The 25,562-nt window shown below is 46.9% G+C and overlaps 1 protein-coding gene across 2 annotated transcripts in view; it reads right to left on the reverse strand.

Annotated features, from left to right (window-relative positions):
* The window catches only part of ZC2HC1A (zinc finger C2HC-type containing 1A), a 41,862-nt gene extending 22,708 nt beyond the window's left edge, over positions 1-19,154 (reverse strand). The window contains exons 1-5 of one of the 2 annotated variants that reach the window (XM_069957438.1): positions 18,979-19,154; positions 11,672-11,739; positions 7,584-7,700; positions 6,127-6,268; positions 2,395-2,543 (exon numbers count right to left, since the gene is read on the reverse strand). In XM_069957438.1, the coding sequence (XP_069813539.1) occupies positions 2,395-2,543; positions 6,127-6,268; positions 7,584-7,700; positions 11,672-11,739; positions 18,979-18,994 (492 nt within the window). In that variant the 5' untranslated portion in view covers positions 18,995-19,154. The remainder of the gene's footprint in view (positions 1-2,394; positions 2,544-6,126; positions 6,269-7,583; positions 7,701-11,671; positions 11,740-18,978) is intronic. The other variant, XM_069957439.1, reaches the window with a different exon arrangement.
* Positions 19,155-25,562: the final 6,408 nt, after the last annotated feature.

The raw sequence follows: 25,562 nt of genomic DNA on the forward strand, positions 1-25,562 counted from the left end.
GTGTTGCATACACTTTTCTACCCACACTGCGTCTATGAAACATGGACTGTCCCATAGACGTACATTATGAGTCTGTCCAGATCAAGTGACACAGAGAATACGTTAGGCGCACACTTCTCCTGGCTTGGGGTCTGACTGATAAAAATGTGTCCTGTGACACCATTTTTTTTTTTTTGACTGTTTAATTCCTTGCCGAAAATGATGTCCCGGGACGTCATGAAAAGCAGTTCATTTACGATTTATAATGTACATCATAATGTGCAGGGGCTCAATACAGCGAATTCAGGAGCTGAGCTTGCTTCATAGTGAGGACCGGCTGCTATCAATTGTTAATGACAGTCCGCAACGACTGTGCTGCAGGCCGCCATTAACCCCTTAAACCCTGCAGTCATTAAGTGTCAGTCAATGTCTGATGAGGGCACCCGCAGTCACACTGCTGGGGTCCCTACATGCTAAAGGTAAAATACTGTGTGTGGTCTAATCGGCCTCAGGTAGACTGTATGGGAAGATCGCTGATAATACTAATCAATACTATGCAATGGCATGGCAGTGACCAGTAGATATTACTTAGCCCAAAATAAAAGTTTATTCATATCTTAAAAATAAAACACATATCAGGAGAGATTTATCAAACATGGTGTAAAGTGAAACTGGCTCAGTTGCCCCTAGCAACCAATCAGATTCCACCTTTCATTTTCTTAAGAGTCTGTAAGGAATGTAAGGTAGAATCTGATTGGTTGCTAGGGGAAACTGAGCCAGTTTCACTTTACACCATGTTTGATAAATCTCCCCCATTATATACCATAGCTTGCCGAATTGTCCAATATAGTAAAATATAACAATATCATTCCCACAAAGTGAATGGTGTAAATGAAATAAAATAAAAGGCTTGCAGTTTTTCTGTCACATTATCAGAAAAAAAGAAATAAAAAAGCGATCAAAAATTTCCATCTACACAAATACGAAACTAATAAAAACTGATCATGGGACAAAAATGCCCTAACCATCCCTGTAGGTGGGGGGGAAAAAAAAAAGTGGCTCTTAGAAAGCGAGAAGGAAAAATAGAAAACCCCATAACGGCCTGGTGATTAAAGTGACACTGTCACCCCCTTTTGTGCATTCTGACATCTCTACACAGATGTAAAGGGTAAATTTAGCAATTTTCATACCTTATTTTATATCATACATCATGGTGCTTGTTCAAGTAAAAAGTGATCTTTTATGAACGGCAGATTATGTTAAGTGGGCAGGGCCTCGCGGCATTAGCGCCACTTAGCCCCGCCCATGACGCCACCGTTGTCCTAAACCTTTAGGCAAGCCTGTTCCAATGGCTGGTGAGGGGTGGGGCCAACAGTGGTGGTGTGGGCAGGACTAAGTGGCGCTAATGCCGCGAGGCCCCGCCCACTTAACATAATCTGCAGTTGATAAAAGATGACTTTTTACTTGAACAAGCACCATGACGTATCATATAAAATAAGGTATGAAAAATGCTAAATTTACCCTTTACACCTGTGTAGAGATGTTAGAATGCACAAAAGTGGTTGTCCAGCGAAAATCTTTTTCTTCCAAATCAACTGATATCAGAAAGTTATATAGATTTGTAATTTACTTCTATTACAAAATCTCAAGTCTTCCCATACTTACTAGCTGCTGTATGTCCTGCAGGAAATGTGGTTTTATTTTCAGTCTGACACAGTGCTCTCTGCCGACATCTCTGGCCGAGACAGGTCTCGGTTTTCTATGAATCCCCATGAAGCCAGAGATGTCAGTGGAGAGCGCTGTGTCAGACTGAAAATAAAATAACATTTCCTCCATGACATACAGCAGCTGATAAGTATGTAAAGACTTGAGATTTTTTTTAATAGAAGTAATTTACAAATATATATAACTTTCTGATACCAGTTAATTTGAAATAAAAAGATTTTTGCTGGACAACCCCTTTAAGGCTATAATAGCTGCAGAGGCAAGGGGTTAATAGAAACCAAGGACAGCAGCTGAGTGGAGTTTGTATGTTCTCCCCGTCTTTGTGTGGGTTCCCCTAGTTTCTCTCATTTCCTCCCTCACTCCAAACACAAACTGCAACAAACCCACTCCATACAAGACCTGAAAGCTAAGAACCTTTTCACTGCTCTTTGCATCCTGAATGCAAAATGAAAATGTCTCAGTGTTATGATAGTAGCAGGGAGCTGTACACAGCTGGACAGTGTGGACAGAGAGGAGGGCATACATGGAGGGCAGCTCTCACAGCATGTAGATAGGGAGGAAAGCACACAAAAAGCAGTTTTTAGTGGAGAATCACATGGGCTGAGAGAAAGCAGAGCAGGCTCCTGACAACACAGACCTTACATCGAGCACCAATGAAGACTGCAGACTTAAACATGAAATTACAATTACCTGAGTCCGAGAAACTGCTTTCCCTTTTGGCTCTCCTCCCAGTTTGGCCTTATTGGTTATGCGAGCTGCTTGTTCCTTGCAGAAGTTGATGTGCCTGTCAGCCGCGTTCTCATTAAACCTCCTCTGACAGTACGGGCACTGAACGTAGTCTAAAGAAGTGAAGCAGGAAGAAAACATGCAGCGTCAGGGTTTATTAAAAGCCTCACAAGACAAGTCTCTAAAGTCTCAAAAATAAGTTGAAAGAACAACTTAGCTTTTTTTTTAGATTAAATATGTATGATGCCACAACTCACGTTATGCACTAAGTATGCCGTTCTATTCCAGGTCACAACCGGTGACTAAAGGGGAAGAAAATGTGCCTGATGTCCGATGCCAAATATTCTTTATGTCAATGGGAACATTAAAGAGGATGTACTACCTGGTACATCCTCTTTAACCTAAACCCACTGATCGAACGGCGCCAGCACGGGGAAGCCGGTGCCGTGGTCCGTCTTTCGGACCGAGGCCCGGTTCCCGTGCACGGCGTCGTTCTATGCACCGGAACCGGCCGGTGCTCAAGCACTGGAGGCGGGCCGGGCCGCCCCCAGTGGGAGGGAATTCCCTCCCCTGTATGACGCGGCTCCCTTAGAATGAATTGAGCCGCATCATACAGGGGAGGGAACTCCCTCCCACTGGGGGCGGCCCGGCCGGCCTCCAGTGCTTGAGCACCGGCCGGTCCCGGTGCATAGAATGGCGCCGTGCACGGGAACGGAGCCTCGGTCCGAAAAACCGACCGCGGCACCAGTTTCCCCGTGCCGGCGCCGTTTGATCAGTGGGTTTAGGTTAAAGAGGATGTACCAGGTGGTACATCCTCTTTAAACAGCATGTAAACCTTCCTAGGCTACATTCACACGTTCAGTCGTTTTTCAGAAGTAGCTACTATGTCTACAATAGTCATCCACAATCCGCAAAACAATGTCCGTAGTTCATCCCTATTTTTTTGCGGATTAGCAAAAAAAGGAGCAAGTGATAGTAAATAAAAAAAAAAGACAATTTTGTTTTATGAGGAACGTATTACAGATCTGTGCCCAGTATCAATTTCCAGAGATGAGCTGACTACAGCTACTACTTTTCCTTGTATTACAGATCTATATGACTACAGACAATGAACAGCCCAACTGAAATCAATAGGCCTTAATAGGGATACTCCAGTGAAAAGCTTTTTCCCAGTAATTGAAACACATTACAAAGTTATATAACTGTGTAATATGCTTCAATCACCTATCTTCCCCCTTCCCTATCTTTTCCCCCCTCAACCCCCACCAGGAAGTGAAGTAAACTCATTTTTACCTAATGACTGTTGACCCCCAGGCTGCTCTGTGGCAGACATTTTGTGACAATGACATCATCAAGAGGGAGGCGGGTCTAAGTCCTGTTAAGCCAGCCTCCCTTTGTCAGGTGACTCAGGTTGCTCGGTTCTGATTGGCTGAGTAAGATTCAGTTAGACATTACAGGAGACAAAGTGCATCATGGGAAAGCCCAAACCAGGAAGTTAAGAAAAATGAAGCCACCAACTTCAGCTTCAGGGACCTGCAAACAGCAGGAAATTCAAACGGAGACAAACTCCCGAGGGATGGTAAATGTAAAAACTATATTTATGATTGTTTGTTTTTTTATCAGCGCCGAAGTACCCCTTTAGGGTACGTTCACACTTACCAGATCCACAGCGTATTTTCTGCTGTGGATCCGCAGCAGATTTCATTTAAATAACTGAACACAGCATCAAATCTGCAGCATCAAATTTGCTGCGGATCTGCTGCAGATCTGCTGTGGATCCTGTAGGTGTGAACGCACCCTTAATATGTCTGCAAATGCAAATCTCCAATTACAGACAAAAGAATGTGACATGTACCCTATAAATTATATCAGCTCTCTCCCCTCCTTCCTTACTTGTTAGGCTGGGTTCACACTGCGTTTTTGCAATCTGTTTTTTTCATCCGTGTTTTGCAAAAAACGGATGAAAAAAAACGGATGCATTTGTGTGCATCCGTTTTGATCCGTTTTTCCATTGACTTTCATTGAAAAAAAAAAACGGATCAAAACGGTACCGTTTTTTTTGACGGACACAAAAACGTAGCTGACACTACTTTTGTGTCCGTTAAAAAAACGGATCCGTTTTGATCCGTTTTTTTTACAATGGAAGTTAATGGAAAAACGGATTAAAACAGATGCACACAAATGCATCCGATTTTTCATCCGTTTTTTGCAAAAAACGGATTGCAAAAACGCAGTGTGAACCCAGCCTTAGCGCAGACCACTACTTGCTTAGTATGCACAATAGTCAACAGGGCCTACCTAGAAGTCACAGCAATAAAAAAAACACATGAAACACACAAGCTGCCAATTCCTCAGCAGATTAAGCCAATGGCAGAATGCAGACTGCAGGAAATAACCAAAATTGCAGTTTTTTGCAATTTTTGCTTGAACTTCATAAAGTCTAGCCTCAATCTGACCCCCCCAAACCACTTTTACCTTCGGATAGCTGCTTTTAATCCAAGATCTGTCCTGGGGTCCGTTCCGCAGGTGATGTAGTTATTGTCCTAAAAAACAACTTTTAAAACTTGCAGCCCATGCCAAACGGGAGTATCTGTGCCCTAGCTTTGCACCGTCCCTCCTCCCCACCCTCTTCATCATTGGGAATGCCACTGAAACATTTTCTCCATGCTGAACATTGCACAGGTCCTTAACAATCCAGCCCATGTGCCGGGCTGACACAGGTGCGGAATAGGAGGCAATCTGCCTGGAGCATTCCTAATGATGAGGAGGGTGGGGAGGAGGGACAGAGATGTTGTGCAAAGTTAGGGCACAGATACTCCCGTTTGGCACAGGCTGTAAGTTTAAAAGTTGTTTTTTAGGACAATAACAAGCAACATTTACCACCTAGTCACAGGATAGGTAATAAGTGATTGATCAATGGGCGTCCAACTCCAATAGGGTCACAAAAAATGTCATCCATTTAAACAAGTGCTGGTCAAGCATGCACAACACAATATTTAAATCAATGGCACTGACAGCGATAGCTAAGTAAAGGTTTCAGCTATCTTCACCAGGCCGAAAGACTAGGAAGAGCAGAAGAGTGCATACTAGACCACTGCTACATTCAAGTAGGGGGAATGGGATCCCAATTCTCATGATCAGTGGAGGCTCAGTGGTCAGACACTCAGTGGGAGATTTATCAAACATGGTGTAAAGTGAAACTAGCTCAGGTGCCCCGAGCAAACAATCAGATTCCACCTTTCATTTTCCAAAGCGTCTGTGAGAAATGAGAAGTGGAATATGATTTGGTTGCTAGGGGCAACTGAGCCAGTTTCCTTTTAGACCATGTTTGATAAATCTCCCCCTTAGTGCCTATCCCATGGATAGGTGATAACTTACTATTATGGGAAATTAATTACTCTCCTTAAAGTACTTGTCTGAGATACTTAAAAATTTTGCCTGCACATAAGACTGCGATACAATAAAAAAGCCTATTTAATCCTCGCTGCTTCTAGTGTCGCTGCTCTGGTCCTCCGGATGAACCTTTGCTTACAAACCTGCTGTGCATATGGCCCACCTCAAAGTAAACCTTGAAACCCAATGTTAAAATGGTTATTTTCTGTTTATTTGCCCAATTGCTCCAACCTTCATTTGGTTATCAAGGGGTATCTTACCCAAACCCACATAAATCTCTGGTCCACTTCCTTATAAACCTACCGGGGTCATACGTGGGCGGAGGCGGTGGAGGGAGTTCTCCTCCTTCCTTGATAATCTGACCAAGTCCTTTAGCAGCTCTTATTGTGGCGATAAAGTCCTCATGCTTTCTTCTCCAATTGGATTGCTTCTTTGGAGGCTCTGGCTGCAATGAATGAGTGACAATGAGACAATATCTGACTTACTGGGGTTTTGAAGTTATACATACGTGGTAGGGCTTATTTTTGCAGAAACAAGGTATAAGGTTAATGCTGGTATGAACATCGTAGAAGAACTAAGAGCAACAGCTCAAGAAAGGGGCAGAAGTTATAAGATGTGAGAAACAAGATTTTCTGGTCTAAGGAAACAGAGATTGAACTTTATGGCCTCAATTCAAAGCGTTGTGTCTGGAGGAAACCAGGTACTGGTCATCACCTGCCAAATCCCATCCAGTGGGGACAGCATGCTGGGAGAGGAGGACTGGTCAGGGATTAAGGAAAGCTGGAGCAGAGTACAGAGATATTCTTAATGAATACCTGATCCAGAGCGCTCTGGACCTCAGAACCGGCTGAAGATTCACCTTCAACAAGACAATGAACCTAAGCACACAGCCAGGAAAACACAGAAGAGGCTTAGGGTACTATTACACAGAACAGCTGATTATCGTTCCGTGTAATAAACACAACGATCATCGGCTGATTGTTGATATAGGTTTGGACCTATGATTGTCGGGCACCGACCGCGCATTGCTACGAGTAATAGCGGTGCGTGGCGGGCGGCCGACGATTCCACAAGCTTCATACTTTACCTAACCATCTTGCAGGGCTCCTCCTGTGCTCCCTTGTCCTCCCAGTCCCGCGTGCAGCAGCAGCTTCAGAGTGGCCTGTCTGAGCTGACAGACTGCTCAGCCAATCACTGTCCGGGACCGCAGCTGCTGCACGCAGGACCGGGAGGAAGATGGAGCGCAGGAGAAGACCTGCAAGATGGTTAGGTAAAGTATGGTGTTTAAACAAGGGCTGCAAGGACATCGGTAACAATGTCCCTGCAGCCCACGCTAAACAATTATTGGGCCGTGTAATAGGTCCAGTAAACAAGCGCCGATCTAGCAGATTGGTGCTCGTTTACATTATTGATCGGGCCCCCATCGGCCCGTGGAATAGGACCCTTAGGTGCAACTCTGTGAATATCCTTGAGTCCAGAGCCCTGATCTGACCCGGACATCATCCAAGCCAAGCTCCACTCATGGTCTCCATCCAACCTAACGGGATCTGCAGAGAAGAATAGAAGGAACTTCCCAATCCAGGTGTGTAAACCTTGTGGTGTCAAAGCCAGGAAGGTGGCTGGAATCACTGCCAAAGGTGCTTCAACAAAGTAGATTTAGGATTTCCCATCTCAATAAATTAGAAATAATTTCTTTGTCTGTGCAGGTGAATGCCCCCGATACCGATATTTTACAGCTCCGGTAGTTTTCGGCTACTTACCCTCGCCTTTACAGGCTTCACAGTGGAGATATCTGTTCCTTCTGCTCGCTGTCTACTGGAGTCAAAGATTTTCCTTCTTTTAGCTGCGGCTTTTTGGCATATTGGGGCGTGCTTTTTCTAGAGAAATAAGAAAATGTACATTATAAACCCAAAAAGTAATTTAGACAGGTAGATGTACAGAGGCCGATCAATGAACACCATCCATCACATCTGCTCTGTCACGTGATCTATAATGTATGCTGTTCCATACCGCAGGCACCAATGATCCGGTGACTCAAGGAACAATCCACATAGGACATAATACACAATGCATGGGCAGATGCCAAGACACAGTTATATTAAAAGTAAACTCCCTGGGCGGCCAACACATTGCTGTCAGCAGCAAAAAGCTTAAAGGAGAAGTCCCATGAAAAAAAAAAAAATTACAGGCAGAAAAGGGGGTGCAAGAAAATAATAAAGAAGGTATACTTACCCATCCGCATGCCCCTTGTAGTGCTGCCTTAACGATAGGGGACAGTCGCCAGCCTCCTCCTGCTGCTGGAACATCATGTATTCCGTGGATGGATTGCCCACTCAGGACACCACTGCAGTGGATGAACGGGCAATTTAACAGCGTGGCCGTGACGTTCCAGCAGCAGGACCCAGGGCGGGAACATAGGAAGAAGACGGCCAAAAATTCCTTCCAGCGGCTGTTGGAGAGAGGTGAGAGTGGCACTGCAGAGGCATTTGGACATGTAAGTATTCTTTTTTTTTTTTTTTATGTTCACGCACCCCGATGTCTGCAACTTATTTTTTTTATTTTCATAGTACTTCCTCTTCAAAGGGGTATTTAAGGATAAAAAAAACATAGCTGCTTTCTAAAAATAGAGCCGCTTCAGTCCTGGTACTGCAGCTCACTGATTTTCTAATCCTGGATAACCCCTTTAATACCATCCTATCCGGGTCATTGTGTAGGGGGCTGCACCCCTTTTATTGCTGCACCTATGGTTTATATCACCGACACCAACGCTCACATGGGTCCTTGTACTGTTTTTAGCTTTCAGAACTCAGCAGAGAACTTATGTCTTTTTATTTCAGCGATCGGTAGGGGTTTCAGCAACCGGACCCCAACCAGTCAAAACATCTGACAGGTATCCTCTACAAAAATATAATCTTACCATTTCTAATATGGAGAAATGGGGCATGGTTGTGGCCGCCTCACTCACTCATCGGCAGAGACCACCCTGCTCCCACAATACATGCACACTGGAGGATTCCTACAAAAGGAAGGTCCTGGGGCGGGTGCTGGGATATCTCATCTTCTTCCAGAACTGGTTTCTTTGGCAGGAGATGGAGCTGAATAAATCATGGTGTGCTGTAAGTGCAGGCTAGCAGGTCTGATGCTGTTATTTCCAGGATGCTGAACTCACTTATTATACTCATAAAAATAGACTCATTCATGACTCTGGAAACAACAAGGTACACATGATAATGATCACCCACCCCCTATATCAGCCTCTTAGAGGCCTTCAGCTATAGACCTGTGCACACCCCATATATATCATATATTGTATATCTGATCTCTGATAACAGCTGATCCCTATTCCTTACATGATAAATCTGCATCAGAAGGATCTAAGGGTTAGGAATCTGTCAGCTTCAATAACTGTTGGCCCCTACTGCCTCATACACACACGAGACTAGAAAGGCGCTGCACGCGAGAACCAGGCAGTGGTTCAAAAAAAAGGACCACGGCGATGCTCTATCCATGTAAATATCAGAAAAGCAATGTATCGGTGGTATATTCACTTTAAGAACACTATGACCCCAGCTTTCCTCTCAAAGGGCAACAGGGTCAGGGGCAGGAAATCCATCACACCCTACCCTCCTGTCCGCTGACAGCCTCTGTCCATGGAGAAGCGTGAGGTACCCATACACCTTACACTGTTAACCAACTTCAGTATAAGGTGTAAGGGCACCTTTAGATACCATATATATTGGTCTGTGCCTTCATAATATAAAAAATGCTTTTACTCTTTGGTGCAAAAAGTATTAAAGAAGCATTCCCAAGCTCCTGAATTACTGTAACCTGTAATGCCTCCTCGCTCCCCCTCCCATCCCTATCCCTGCTTCATTGACAATCCCTGCTTCATTGACAATCAGCCGGAAGCTGAGCCCTGCTTCCACACTTTGTATGCACAGCACATGGACGATATCTGGAGTCAGAGCTCAGCATTGGAAGCAAAGATAGGGATGGAAGGGGGAGCATTGCCCCCCCCCGTCCCCATAGCTGTCTGTTTTGTATGACTCTGGAGAGCTTTATGATCTCTTATAAGCCATTCCTCCTGCAGCCTAATGCAGGAAGATTCAGCTAAACATTCTGCACAGATTTTACATGTATGTTTTACATGTATTTTACTGCAATATCCTAAAGCTATGCTACTAACTAGGAGGGGCTTGGTTTGCTGGCGCTCTTCCTGCGGTGGTGCAGAGAATGCGGCTCTGCTAATATATAGTCCATGTAACCTGCTGAGACAGGGACACCGCCTGCTAACCCTTTCTGCTTATCCATTTACATTACCCTGGTGCAATGATGCAGACACACTGCTGTATATAGGAAAATGTGTCTCATTGCACTTTATCTGTCTGAAAGTAGATATGGCGTAAGGTTGGCGCCGTGCTGAGAACTCCCTAATAGGCAACATAAGGACAAGGCATCAATGCCTGATCCAAGACCGGCTTGTTTTTTTCCTCTCTCCCTATTAAACAACATGGACAGTCAGCTGAGCCTAGCATGCATGTATATGACGGAACTAGGACAAAGCCCTCCAACCCAACAACACATCAGCTCACAAGTAGCAAGGTTGTATAGGCACCTCATAGGGGTACTGTCACTTTAAAAAAAGAAAACACGTCCTATAAACAAGTCAAATGTTTTGATCAGTTGGGGTTCTTTTGTTCAGTCCTCCACGATGGTTCTACAGAGCCAGAAGTGGTGCTTGGCTCAGCACTTCACTCCCTGGCTCAGTGTGATTTCTAAGCTCGGTGCAGGAGAAAGGCTCCACCGCAAGGGTACTATTACAAGGGCCGACTACAGCCCGATAATTTTAGTAAACGAGTGTAGATCTGCTAGATAAGCGCATAAGACGGCCAGATAATCGGGCAAGACAATGTCCATGCAGCCCTTGCCCAAACACCTGATACCTTACCTCTCCCCGCTCCCGGTCTTCTCTTTTGTGCAGGGAGAGGTAAAGTATCAGGTGTTTGGGCAATCATCAGCCGTTGGCCGCGCATCGCTATTACACGTAGCGATGCAAGGAGCAAACCTAAACCAACGATCAGCTGTTGTCTCTATTAAACGGAGCGATAATCGGCCATGAACTATGTCTATGAGTCTATGAACATCATCTCCTGCAGCGAGATGGAATTCACATCTATTGATCAATGGGCGTCTGGACACCCAGACCCTGACTGATCAAAAAGTAGCGGAGTACCGCCTCGGCCGCTGAATGGCTGAGCTGCCTCAAGACGTCACATCTCATGCCGCAGCTCACACCAGGAAGTGCCCGGGGGGTGGGTGTACGGGTCGGCGCAATCGGGGACCCGGTGCTGGAACCGGGGAGGTAAGTGACAGCCGCTGTCTATAACCACCCCCTTCCCGGCCATAGCTCAAAAATACCCCCGGGCCGGAGTACCCCTTTAATTTTAACCACTCTTGATAATTATTTTCCCCATTTTGTTACAAGTTTATAAAATTTTGCTCAGAATTAACGTTTAAAATTTGGCTGCCATGGTGCACAACATCACAAATAGCCTATTCTTCTCTCTGCGCTCCCCGTGTCTTCCTATATCATCTTCAGTTCCCGGCTGAACGATCCCGCCTCCACTTCCAAGACGGACTTCCGCTGTCCCGTCTCAGTCTGTGATCAGCTGAGAAGACTGTCACTGCCAGATGAGTTCATATTGGAAGTGGAGGTGGGATGGAAAATGATGTAGGAGGACACCGGGGGAGCGCGATTCTGAGCAGAATACCGCTTTAGGTGCCTTTATGTGGTATAATCTGTCACTGGTAATAAAGGTTACACACACCTCCTTAGTTTTATACATACCAAAGCAGGTGGAAGAAACGTTCTGCCGCAGATTTTGCAGGGCCTGAGGTCTTCAGTGGAAATGATTTCTGTAAAATATAGATTGCAGAACAATGAATCGGATCGTTTTGACGGGTTAAAAAAAACAAAAAAAACATCAACAGCACAGAGTCTCATGAAGAATCCAGCGATCATTGGTGCAGCCTTCCCTGCATGATTACCGAGCTGTGTAACAGGCTCTGTATACGAGTGCCGATCAACAACCCAGATCAGGCCACATAATATCGCCCTAAATCACAGCTAATATGTTTCTCCTTTAAGAATACCCACAGAACACTCTCTCTAGTTTCTTATTCAATTTTGAGTGACAAATTCCTTTTAAAATTTACATAAAATGCTGAAATGGAGATAAGCAAATCGCTCACCTAAACAAAGTGGAGTGCTTGATTTGATCAGCTCCTGGGATCACTCCTCCTAGGATGCCGGGAAAAGCTGGATCCAATCCTGGGAAACTTCTACCAGTTTCCTAGGATTGGATCCAGCTTTTCCCCTGGCACCCCAGGTGGAGAGGCAGGGAGCTGACGCTTGATGTCCGGAGCACTGATCAAACAAAGTGCTTCATCTCTACGTGAAGACCTTGGCACATACTGTGATACTCATCTTCTGCAAGCTTTTATTTGCTGATCAGCTGATCACAGCCAGATCCCCAGCACCGGCAGATGCAATTAGAAGCAGAAGGCTGCGGTACCCTGGTGGCCACACTGGGTTACTGCAGCTGATTAGTAAGTAGTCATAATCATGTGACCTTACTGGGATAACCGGCTGTTTTAAAGGGCAAATCCTAAAAATCTGCCCCAGTTTTATGCTAAATCTTTGTAACGTACAAAAGAGAGAGATCTGATAGATGTGCGACATATACATGATCACTGTGCGGTATATGAAAGAACGGATGGATATCACACAGATGGAAGTGAAGGACTTTACTCTGACGCACATTATAAACTACAGGGGGACATATAATGGGATGAAATCATCGCACAACACAGGAGGAAGCCATTAAAGTCCATGATCTCAGGAGGGAAACTGTCGCCTCTAATTCTTTATTCCTCATTTTGCACAGGGGCCTGGTGACGGGTTGCGAGAAACTTTGGTATCCAACTTTCTTTGCAGAAAGACTGAGGTTTATTCTTAGAATATTTTAAGGAGCATTTCAGTCTCCAGCCCTTTCCTACACAGCTGGGTGACTGGGCAGCAATGGTAATGGGGAGAACTGAGCCAGGGCCGTACAAGTCAGTGCTGCATCACTCTCCGGACCCCCATAATAACTAACCGCTATGGCAGTGATTTTCAACCAGTGTGCCGTGGCACACTAGTGTGCCGCGACACATGGTCGGGTGTGCCGCGGGGAAAGTTCCCCAAACTATGGTGCCCCTGTGAAACAGGAGAAAACAATGGGGGAGAGAAACCTGGGGATGGGGGAGAAGCAGGGGGGAGAGAAGCAGGGGGGAGAGAAACATGGGGATGGGGGAGAGAAACAGCGGAGAGAAGTTTGGTGGAGAGAAGGCAGGGGGGAAAGAAGTATGGTGGAGAGAAGCACAGGAGAGACGCATGGGGGGAGAGAAGCACAGGAGAAGCAGGGGGGAGAAGTATGGTGGAGAGAAGCAGGGGGGAGAAGTATGGTGGAGAGAAGCAGGGGGGAGAAGTAGGGGGGAGAAGTATGGTGGAGAGAAGCACAGGAGAGAAGCAGGGGGGAGAAGTATGGTGGAGAGAAGCACAGGAGAGAAGTAGGGGGGGAGAAGTATGGTGGAGAGAAGCACAGGAGAGAAGTGGGGGGGGAGAAGTATGGTGGAGAGAAGCACAGGAGAGAAGTAGGGGGGGAGAAGTATGGTGGAGAGAAGCACAGGAGAGAAGTAGGGGGGGAGAAGTATGGTGGAGAGAAGCACAGGAGAGAAGTAGGGGGGGAGAAGTATGGTGGAGAGAAGCACAGGAGAGAAGTAGGGGGGAGAAGTATGGTGGAGAGAAGCACAGGAGAGAAGTAGGGGGGAGAAGCACAGGAGAGAAGCAGGGGGGAGAAGCACAGGAGAGAAGCAGGGGGGGAGAAGAAAACAGGCCCAGGTTTCACACTGAGTATAAATACATTTAGAATCTATATTATTAACTATATGTATAATATGTACTGTTTTAGTGCCATTTTGGTTGGTGGTGTGCCCCGGGATTTTTTAAGTATAAAAAGTGTGCAGCGGCTCAAAGAAGGTTGAAAATCACTGCGCTATGGTAACTGGCTGCGAGCCCATCACTCTCCAGACCCCCATAATAACTAACCGCTATGGTAACTGGCTGCGGCCCCATCACTCTCCAGACCCCCATAATAACTAACCGCTATGGTAACATGCTGCGGCCCCATCACTCTCCAGACCCCCATAATAACTAACCGCTATGGTAACTGGCTGCGGCCCCATCACTCTCCAGACCCCCATAATAACTAACCGCTATGGTAACATGCTGCGGCCCCATCACTCTCCAGACCCCCATAATAACTAACCGCTATGGTAACTGGCTGCGGCCCCATCACTCTCCAGACCCCCATAATAACTAACCGCTATGGTAACTGGCTGCGGCCCCATCACTCTCCAGACCCCCATAATAACTAACCGCTATGGTAACTGGCTGCGGCCCCATCACTCTCCAGACTCCAAACTAGGGTAAATTGCAAGTAATTTGCAACGAGTAAAAAGTAGAAAGATGGTGACATCCATCCTTTCCATCAGGGTGGGGGACTGTACTGACATACAGGCCAGGCTTCCTATCATTTATCATGGTGGGAAAGTCATAGGACGTCATCACTTTACGACTGGTGGGAGCCTCACTGCTTCTCAAAATGAACCACCCACAGCTTTTTCAAGGCTCATTCACTTTAATACAGCTCCATGTGCTCCTGTTCACATGTGGGTGACAGATGGGAGTCCTAGAGATTAGATTTCTACCAGTTATGAGGAGGGAGTTCATCCTATTTTAAAGGCATTCTAAAGTGATTATCTGCTGTATTTTGGCGATTATCAGCCATGACGGCCGATAATTGCACAATGTCGGCTGATCGTTGTCTTTCAACGTCTTCCAAGGACTAGGGTAGCAACGATCTGCTGCCATTGACCCTTTTTCGTCCGGGGGCCCTTCCCGCAGCTCCCTGTGCACCCCCCTTTCCCGCGCGCACTTACCCGCTCGCTGTTGGTGCATGTAATAGCATCGGCAGCAAGCGGGGAATGAGGAGCAAGCAAGTGCCGACCTGACAGGTCAGCGCTTGCTTTCTCCCACTGATTGCCCCATGTAATAAGGGCTTAAGCCATGACTTAAGAAGCCCCCCTTTAAGCAGGTGAAATAAAGTCGAACTCTATATATAGACAGACCCCTATATAACGTATATATAGCTGGGCATAGGCATAAGAGATCTGTTGAACAGCAACTAGTTGATCATCATGGGAAGGGCAGCTGGAACCTCTGCTGTGGGTATTACATGGCACCCAATCCATGTATAGATGGTATCACAGGTGTCAAACTTGTGGCCCTCCAGCTGTTGCAAAACTACAATTCCCATCATGCCAGGACAGCTAAAGCTTTAGCTGTCCAGGCATGATGGGAGCTGTAGTTTTTCAACAGCTGAAGGGATCATGCCATACATGATCAGAGCGAGTCCTCTAAAGCCTAAGTGACTTTATTATCTGTTACTGCATATAGGTGTCATAAAGACACTGGTTGTCCTATGTCGCGCACCCCCTTTACATGCCTGTGTGCTCAGTCTATCAAGAGAGTCAGACCCTGGGAGGCCATGAGACTCTGTGTACAGAACACACTGGTGTCTGCTGTGAGGTTTCACAGTTCCCAGTTCACATGTAACTGGGAAAAAGTTATCCCACGGAAAGAAAGCTTCATGTGAGTGAGGTCATTGTTATGGCGGATTACATCTGCATGGAAACAGCTCAAATATAGAAAAATGTGACAACTACAGGAAAACGTCTCATCCTTAGGAAAACGCCAAAGGCAACAAAGTCTAAGGGCCCTGCTCCACGGGACGATTATCGTTCGCATAATCGTTATCGATAAACGATCCAAAACGACCGCTATTGTGAAAGACCTGAAATCGTTCGCCCATTTACATGGAACGATAATCGTTACTTATGATCGTTCTTGCGGTCGTCTTGTCGTCACTACTGCGAACGACGTCTTATTCAATGCGAACGATTGGCGAACGATTGGCGAACGAGTAACAATAAAAATAGGTCCAGGTCTTATTAAACGGTTAACGATTTCTTGTTCGGTCGTTAATTGTTGACTGCTATTCAAACGAACGATTATCGTTTAAGATTCGAATGATTTAACGATAATCTGAACAATAATCGTCCCGTGGAATAGGACCCTAACTTAGGGTAGCTTTACACGTACCGTATTTTCTGCTGCGGTAGATTTGACTAAATGAATGAATACAGCATTAAATCAGCTGCGATACGGTACGTATGAAGCTACCCTTAGTATTCCCATCTCAGGTATTAATAGCGCAGATGATGTGGGTGCCACCTCGGGAAGAACATGGGTCCAGTAACTCCCATAGCCTTTAAAGGGGATATTCATCTAAATGTTTTATTCTTTCAAATTAACTGGTGTCAGAAAGTTATACAAATTTGTAATTTACTTCTGTTTAAAAATCTCAAGTTCCAGTACTTATCAGCTGCTGTATGTCCTGCAGGAAGTAGTACATTCTTTCCAGTCTGACACAGTGCTCTCTGCTGCCATCTCTGTCCATGACAGGAACTGTCCAGAGCAGTAGTAAATCCCCATAGAAAACCTCTGCCGCTCTGAACAGTTCCTGTCCTGGACAGAGGGGGCAGCAGAAAGCACTGTGCCAGACTGAAAAGAATCCACCTCTTACTGCAGGACATACGACAGCTGATAAGTACTGGAAGACTGGAGATTTTTAAATAGAAAGTAATTACAAATCTATATAACTTTCTAAAACCAGTTGATTGGAAAGAAAAAAAAAAATCACTAGAGTACCCCTTTAATGGAGAGGGCTTTGCACAATTACGGCTGCTACTCCTTCCTATGAAGAATATGATGGCTATGTATGGGGGGTGGGGGTGGCTCCCTCCATTCTCCCGTTAGGTGAGGGTTCTGCAGGATACAACATAAAGTAAACGCTCATTTAAAGGGAAACTCATACACCAGCATACAGGGCAGGAGGAGCTAGGAAACTAAGAAAACTCTTACAGGGTTGTAGAAAAATATTCAATATTCAGGACTTAGGAGTCCAGTGGGAGGAGCAACTCAATAACTGACAGTTATCTCTGTATTCACACTGCTACAGGTAAGGCTGTCAATCATTGAGTGACCCCACCCACTGGACTCCTACACATGGAAAGAGCAAGAACTCCGGAATCTCTTCCCTCAAAGCTTTATATCCTCCTGCTCAGTAACATGATACCAGCAGATTAGACAGCATCTTCACAGTGACAGGTGTCCTTTAAAATAGACTTCCATCACATTTTATTCAGGCATGGATCTGCAGGACGAGCACAGACATCACCATGAGTATGATCCGCTAGTAATGCAGCTATGTATGGTTGGTTGCATATACTACCATTCAGGAGCCCAGGAAAGCTGTGTGACATTCCCTGAAGGGCTAGAGTGGTGGCCGTACTGGATAAGAAGCAGCTGACAGCTACTGCAGGTGACAATGCAGCTTACACGGTATATTTTTAGCCGTTGGTGTTTGCAGTGTTTTATATATATAGCGCCATGTGAGGAGACGTGTTCTCCACTTATTCTTTTATCTGCCTGTAATCCGGAATGGTAACCTACACCCTGCACCAGGGACGTGAATGAGCTGACTCCATCGTCCTCACTAGCGGTGACCTCCAGAGCAGATTCTCAGCTGTCCCTCTGCTATGTCCCCCCCTCATTCCCGGACCACCTATGGGCTGTCACAGCCATACAGCAGGGTCACACATCCCTCCCGGCACGGCCCTCGTACTGCGGACACAATGTAAGATATTTATAAGGAGATTATTGTCACCTATATATTACATAGGACACCAGGCAAGACCACCTTAAGGGTGCGTTCACACCTACAGGATCTGCAGCAGATTTGATGCTGTGTTCAGTTATTTAAATGAAATCTGCTGCATAAAATCTGCTGCAGATCCTGTAGGTGTGAACTCACCATAAAGGAGCTTTCACAGAAGTTGGGAAACCATGTTACTGCTGTAACAATACGTATCACTGCGGGAGACACCATCCAGGAGTGGCATTGCCCCTTGCTTCATCCATCCGCAGTCATCACTATCTGCAGCTTTATTATAGTTACTATGCCGCCATCTTGTATTGATCTGCGCAGGGCAAAATCACCCCTGGTCACCCGGCCCTAAGCCAATCAATACAAGATAGCGGCATAACTATAACTATAATAAAGCTGCTCGGAAGTAAAAGTGCAGATTTTGATTTTGTCCTGGGGGGGGGGGGGGGGAATTTTGCCCTGCAAGAACCCTCAGGGAGGAGAAGATGGGTACAACCTACCAATCAATAATTCCAGGGCTATGTATGGTTATTGATTGTCACATGGCTTTATCCTCCTCTGTCTCTTACTGGTTCTTGCCGCACTGGTGATACCGGGCACCTCACAGGGCTAGGGGGGCACAAACCATCACCTAATAGAGGGGGGCACATGCAGAGAGTGTATAATAGATATGGTATGTGCAGAGTAGGGGGCCTGTATGCAGCATCAGAAGCCTATGGGGCCCCTGGCAGATGCAGAGTGGGGGCCCTGTAGTCTATGGGGCCCCTGGCAGATGCAGAGTGGGGGCCCTGTAGTCTATGGGGCCCCTGGTAGATGCAGAGTGGGGGCCCTGTAGTCTATGGGGCCCCTGGTAGATGCAGAGTGGGGGCCCTGTAGTCTATGGGGCCCCTGGCAGATGCAGAGTGGGGGCCCTGTAGTCTATGGGGCCCCTGGTAGATGCAGAGTGGGGGCCCTGTAGTCTATGGGGCCCCTGGTAGATGCAGAGTGGGGGCCCTGTATGGTGATGCAGGGTGGGGGGCTGCACGCAGCATCAGTCGCTGTCAGACAATCAGGATCAGTCAGTGTCAGTCAGTATTAGTCAGTGTCGGTATCAGTCAGTGACAGCTGATGCCTGCCATGTGATGCTGCTGTGAGGCGGCGCGGGCCTGATTCCCGGGATTACACCGCACACTCATCCTCCGTCTGCTCCGATCAGCTGATGTCCCGACCAGTCTCGTGTGACTCAGGATGACAGCCCGTGCCCGCACCGGAGCCCCCTCCTTACCTTCCACATCCTCCATGTTGCCTCCCCCTATATGTGTCGCTCCGCCGCACTCCCCTGCTACCACGGTAACGGCGGCACGCCCGGGCGCCCGGGAACCAGCACGTTAATTGGCTGAACGAGCCGTGTCACCAAGCATCGAGCAACACAACAGTGGGCGTGTCCGGAGGGGGGGAGAAGACGTCAGACGTCTAGGAGGCGTGGCCACATAACCTACTGTATGCAGTCCGTGTAACCTGAGGGAACGATGCTGCTGCACCCAACGTCTGCCAGTGCTGGGGGCGTGTTCCCTGACCGTAACTAGGGGCGTGTTCTGTGCGCATCCTCCAATCAGAGCCCGAAGGGTGTGTCATGTGGTGCGTGGACAGCCAATGAACGCGCGGTGTTCTATCCATGTGTAACTGTCAGCTATGAGGATGGAGCGTGACTCCGGAGTTCTGTGGATTGTGCTCTCCAGCTGTTACAGCGTCCGCTAGGGCATTATGGGAGTTGTAGTTCTGTAAGGCTGCATTCCCACGTTCCGTGATCCGTCACATGGAATGCACTGGAGCCCCCCCCCCCCCCGCGCCTGGACAGCATCTGTAATTAGATGCTGGGAGCGGGGGAGACTGTATTCATAAGCGCCGCGCTGTAGTAACAGCACCGCGTGTGGGAATGCAGCCTTACAGCTTAGATAGATAGATAGATAGATAGGAGATAGATAGATAGATAGATAGGAGATAGATAGATAGATAGATAGATAGATAGATAGATAGGGGATAGATAGATAGATAGATAGATAGGAGATAGATAGATAGATAGGAGACAGATAGATTGATTGTTTAGATAGATAGTAAGATAATAGATGGGAGATAGATAGATTCTTTGTTTCATTGAGGGACCTGTAGAATAGAGAAGAAATCAGGCGATACCTTTTGGAGGCTAACTGAGTATATTTGAGTGTAAGCTTTCGAGAGTCTAGCTCCCTTCGTCAGACAAGATGTTATACAGAACTGAAAAAAATCACAGACTTATATACACACTAAACAGAACTCATCAAAGGAGTTCTGTTTAGTGTGTATATAAGTCTGTGATTTTTTTCAGTTCTGTATAACATCTTGTCTGACGAAGGGAGCTAGACTCTCGAAAGCTTACACTCAAATATACTCAGTTAGCCTCCAAAAGGTATCGCCTGATTTCTTCTCTATTCTACTGATTTCTACGGCTAACACGGTACAACAATACTCTATTGAGGGACCTGATCATTCAGCTATTTAAACAGAAAATGCTGCTAAATCTGGACCAAAAACCCAGTGTGAGCCCAGCCTGAGCCAGCAGGGGGCTGTAGATGTGCAGGTATGGCCCTGTTCACACCACCACATAAGTGTCACTGTGAGGTGCTGCCTGGGGGCCAGACATGCTGCTAGCTGTTACTCATGGGGCTGAGGTTTCCCGGTTGTGCTGCTGTGACTTGTAGTGCAACACAAGTCACAGCAGCTCTTGCTCCCTCTCTCTCCATCAGTTTTGTGGACCCCTGGCAGTCCAGGCTCCTTTCATACTGACTACATTCCTCCCAAATTTCCGGAAGGTCAGTCAGGGTCACTTATGGTTATCGGACTGGAATTCATTCTGGCGACAGCCCCACAGTTACTATCCATGAAAATATTACCCGATGACTCACAGATCTGCTGCACATAGGCGCACGCCCTTACCAGGGCACAGTACTAATGGGAGTGTACTGTTACCAAGAGCGGCCCATGTGCTGCTGTTATGTCAAGGTGTAGTAAGGGGTTAACACTAACAATCTTAGCAAAAGTGACTGAAAAATAGAATTTTTTTATAATCCAAATTGCAATACATGGGCTTCCGGCAAAAATGTTTTTCGTTCAAATGAACTGATGTCAGAAAGTTATACAGATTTGTAATTTACTACTATGTTAAAATCTCAATTTTTCCAGTACTTATCAGCTGCTGTATGTCCTGCCGGAAGTGGTGTATTCTTTTCAGTCTGACACAGTGCTCTCTGCTGCCACCTCTGTCCATGTCAGGAACTGTCCAGAGCAGGAGAGGTTTTCTATGGGGATTTGCTACTTCTCTAGACAGTTTCTGACATGGACAGAGGGGGCAGCAGAGAGCACTGTGTCAGACTGGAAAGAATACACCACTTCCTGCAGGACATACAGCAGCTTATAAGTACTGGAAGATAACTTTCTGACACCAGTTGATTTTGAAAGAATGTTTTTCGCCGGAGTACTCCTTTAAATTATGGAATCCTTTACAAGTTGGGATATAATAGAATGACAATATATTTTGGGGCATATAGTGAGTGTACAAGTAAGCATGTCAATTTCTTTAGTTTGACTTCCATACCTTCATACAAGCCCTTGAGCACAGTCTTGCACATGCAGAGCTGTAGACAGAGGGAAGAGCTGGTATTTCCTATGGTGGCAGTCAGCCATCTTGCCTAAAGGGCCGCTGTATCTGTGCACATATGGAATGGCCGCTCCTATACTCATCATGTAACATGTATTGTAGATTATTATTTAGAACAAACTGTGCAACAAATCTGGTAATTTTCCTCTGTGATCACATGTGCGGCCAGGAACGCGTTACAATGATCTCAGAACGGTTCATGTCTGGATTTGCAGGAAACTGCCTGCACTCCTGGTTGTACTGTGGATTGCTTTATAGGCTATGGGGGAGATTTATCAAACCTGGTGTAAAGTGAAACTGGCTCAGTTGCCCCTAGCAACCAATCAGATTCCACTTTTCATTCCTCACAGACTCTTTGAAAAATGAAAAGTGGAATCTGATTGGTTGCTAGGGGTAACTGATCCAGTTTCACTTTACACCATGTTTGATAAATCTCCCCCTATGTTCCCACAATGTCTTTTTTAGACAAAAAAAACCACAGTTTTTATGGCCTATATATAGCTGTGACAAAGCGCTAATGTTGGTTGCTGTTTGCCATCTGTATCCCTGTCATGTTGGAATAAAGCACCTGAAAGATACGTGAGGGCCATGATCTACTGTTCTTGATTCCCTCAATTAGCTTTTTTTTTAATCTATTGGAACACAGAGCACCACGAGTGGATCAGGGATCAAGGAGAAGTATTTGCAAGGCTGCTCACAGTGATGGCCCCATATCTGGGTAGTGCTGAGGTTCGTATCATTACTATGGGGGACATTTATGAAGAGAGAATAAGTGCTTTCTCCCTGGCGTACACCCATGGCCATCTTACCCATTGGGCATGGTAGGCGGCTGCCCGGGGACCCTTGCGTCTTAGGGGGCCCCTGCCCGCTGTCACAGCGGGCAGGGGCCCCCTAGGACGCAAGGGTCCCCGGGCAGCCGCCTACCATGACCAATGGGTAAGACGGCTCTGCACCCCCCCTTTCCCATCTCTCTCTCTTGCAACCGCAAGCACTTTCTTGCTTGCGGTCGCAAGAGGAAATCCGGCCCCCGACTTATGCGTCGCTCCCTGGGGGATTCCCAGGGAGCGCACGCATCAGGAACCTCAATGTGCGTCGCTGGGACTTCCTGTACGGAAGTCCTGGCCCGGGCGCACACTGAGCTTCCAGATGTGTGCGCTCCCTGAGAATCCCTAGGGAGCGACGCATCAGCCGGGGGCAGAAGAGGAGAAGAAGCAGCAACAAGGAAGCGCTTGTTAGGTGAGTTGTGTGTTTGTTTTTATCTGCTGTGCAGGGGGGAGCGATCTATAAGGGGGGAATACAGGGGAGCCATCTATACGGGGGGGGGAGGGATACAGGGGGGAGCCATCTATTAGGGGGGAATACAGGGGGAGCCATCTATAAGGGGGGAATACGGGGGAGCCATCTATACGGGGGGGAGGGATACAGGGGGGAGCCATCTATAAGGGGGAATCCATGGGGGAGCCATCTATACGGGGGGGGGGGGGGGGGGTACAGGGGGGAGCCATCTATAAGGGGGGAATACAGGGGGAGCCATCTATAAGGGGGGAATACAGGGGGGAGCCATCTATAAGGGAAGAATACAGGGGGAGCCATCTATAAGGGGGGAATACAGGGGGAGCCATCTATAAGGGGGAATACAGGGGGAGCCATCTATAAGGGGAATACAGGGGAAGCCATCTATATGGGTGGAAACAGGGGGAGCCATCTATAAGGGGGGGATACAGGGGAGCCATCTATAACGGGGGAATGCAGGGGGACCCATCTATAAGGGGGGAATACAAGGGGAGCCATCTATAAGGGGGTAATACAGGGGGAGCCATCTACAAGGGGGTAATACAGGGGGAGCCATCTATAAGAGGGTAATACAGGGGGGAGGCATCTATAAGGGGGTAATATAGGGGGGAGCCATCTATAAGGGAGTAAAACAGGGGGGAGCCATCTATAAGGGGGTAATACAGGGGGAGCTATCTATAAGGGGGTAATACAGGGGGGAGCCATCTATAAGGGGTTAATATAGGGGGGAGCCATCTATAAGGGGGTAATATAGGGGGGAGCCATCTATAAGGGGGGAGCCATTTATAAGGGGGTAAAACGGGGGAGCCATCTATAAGGGGGTAATACAGGGGGAGCTATCTATAAGGGGGTAATACAGGGGGGAGCCATCTATAAGGGGTTAATATAGGGGGGAGCTATTTATAAGGGGGTAATAAAGAGGGGAGCCATCTATAAGGGGGTAATACAGGGGGGAGCCATCTATAAGGGGGTAATACAGTGGGAGCTATCTTTAAGGGGCCAATACAGATGTGCAGTTTGTAGAGATGAGGATGGTGACATAGTGAGGAGCCTAATATGTCTGTCTGGCAGATTCTGTTGATTCGTGGCTCGGAGAAGTTCTCATAACGGCCCAGGGCAAATGTAGAAGAAGATGAAAAAGGAAGAACTCCGATCAGAGAAGACGTCCCCTGTGAGTCACTTGATGTATCTGCACTGTAATGTATTTGGTGTACAGAACCTGTGTAGAGCTGGGTACCTCTATATGACTGGATGAGGTGATAGTGATATGTGTACAGTGGATTAGTCAGTAGCAGTGGGGGTGTTAGTCAGTATGTGGTGGTAATATTTGTTGCTTGTTATCTGGCACTGTGTTTTATTGGATTTAGTATACAGGATTTAGTCAGTAACAATATGGTGGTGATGGTTGTGGTGGTAATATTTTCCCCTTGTATACTGGTATTATTGGTAATACCATATATATACCAATAGCATGCGCTTGGTCAAAGAAGGGGAGGGCCAAGTTGACAGTCTGCAGTCCTCAGGATATGCTAGGAGTTGTAGTACAGTGTAGACAGATGTATTGCTGGACCTTCAGGGCTGATGGTTGTCTCCCACAGACTGCAGCCACCAGGAGCCTCTGCACACACTGATTTCTTAAAAGGTTGTGCCCTCAGAAACTACAACTCCCAGCATACCCTGAGAGCTTTATAAATGTAGGGGGTTCTGAGAGTTTTAGTTTGACTGAAAATGTTGTTCACAAGGGATTTGTCACAGATACAGATGAATCCAGGGAAGGACGGGGTCAGCATGTCGTGTCTCACTGGTTCTATGTTGGTCGGCCCCAAGGATCATTTTCTCTGGTGGGCCCCAGGTACCCCGGTCCGACACTGCCGCTGTGACATATTCCCTGTCCCCGGTTCCCAAGCAAGCTCCCTTGTAGGTATTGTGCATGTGCTGCCGACAGCCGCTCCCCCCTCCCCCCGGACATCTTCCTTGTCCCTAGTCTGCATGGCGCAAGCTCCCCCTTGTAGGTGCTGTGCAGTGCCTGTGCTCTGAGTCCTGCCGTCAGCTGCAACCCCTCCCCCCGTGCGCGGTCCTCAGGCTCAGGCCAGCAGAAGGGAGAGGAGTCTGTGAACGCTGTACGCAGCAGCTGAGACTCCTCCTCCTTCACGTATTAACTGAGGAGGACGACGTCAGGTCTCAGCCCATGAGGATGGCCGCCGGAGTACTGTGCAGTATACAGGGAAACAACATGGCTTATATAAAGAGAAGGGCAAAACAACATGTCTCATATAGACAGAGGGGCAACAACATGACTATTATAATATATATGAACCACGTTGTTTCCCTGCATACAGTATACAGGGAAACAACATGGTGCTCATATATAATAGTCATGTTGTTGCCCCTCTGTATACATAAGACATGTTGCACTGGTGTGAAAATAAACCCTGAAGATTGCTGTTGGAAGTGCTGTCTCCATTGCATTTTTTGGATACTTTGAAGCCAACCTGGTCTGGTTTGGTGAGGCACACACGGTTATTTTTTGTTTTTGTGCTGCTGAGAAGCTATATTGTGAATTAAAGTTTATGCTAACAATAATTTGTATTTTTTATTGTAAGTAATTGTACTGGCTAGGGGCGGGGTTGCAAAGATGGGGGGGGTTTGGATGGCGGCGGCCGCGCAGGGGGGTTGGCAATTCGCACCTCTGCCCAGGGGCCCATATTGCTGTTAAGACGGCCCTGCGTACACCAGGGGCAAAATGATAGTAAATGTCCCCCTAAGTGTATATAATAAAATAGCTAACCTATTCCGCAGCACTTAATTCAATGTCCCAGAACAGGTGTGCCATTGCTGTTCTTATAAAGGAAGGTATGACACTTCCATCACTAGATGTCTCA

This window comes from Dendropsophus ebraccatus, chromosome 2 (genome assembly GCF_027789765.1).
Source record: "Dendropsophus ebraccatus isolate aDenEbr1 chromosome 2, aDenEbr1.pat, whole genome shotgun sequence".
Taxonomy (NCBI): Eukaryota; Metazoa; Chordata; class Amphibia; order Anura; family Hylidae; genus Dendropsophus; species Dendropsophus ebraccatus.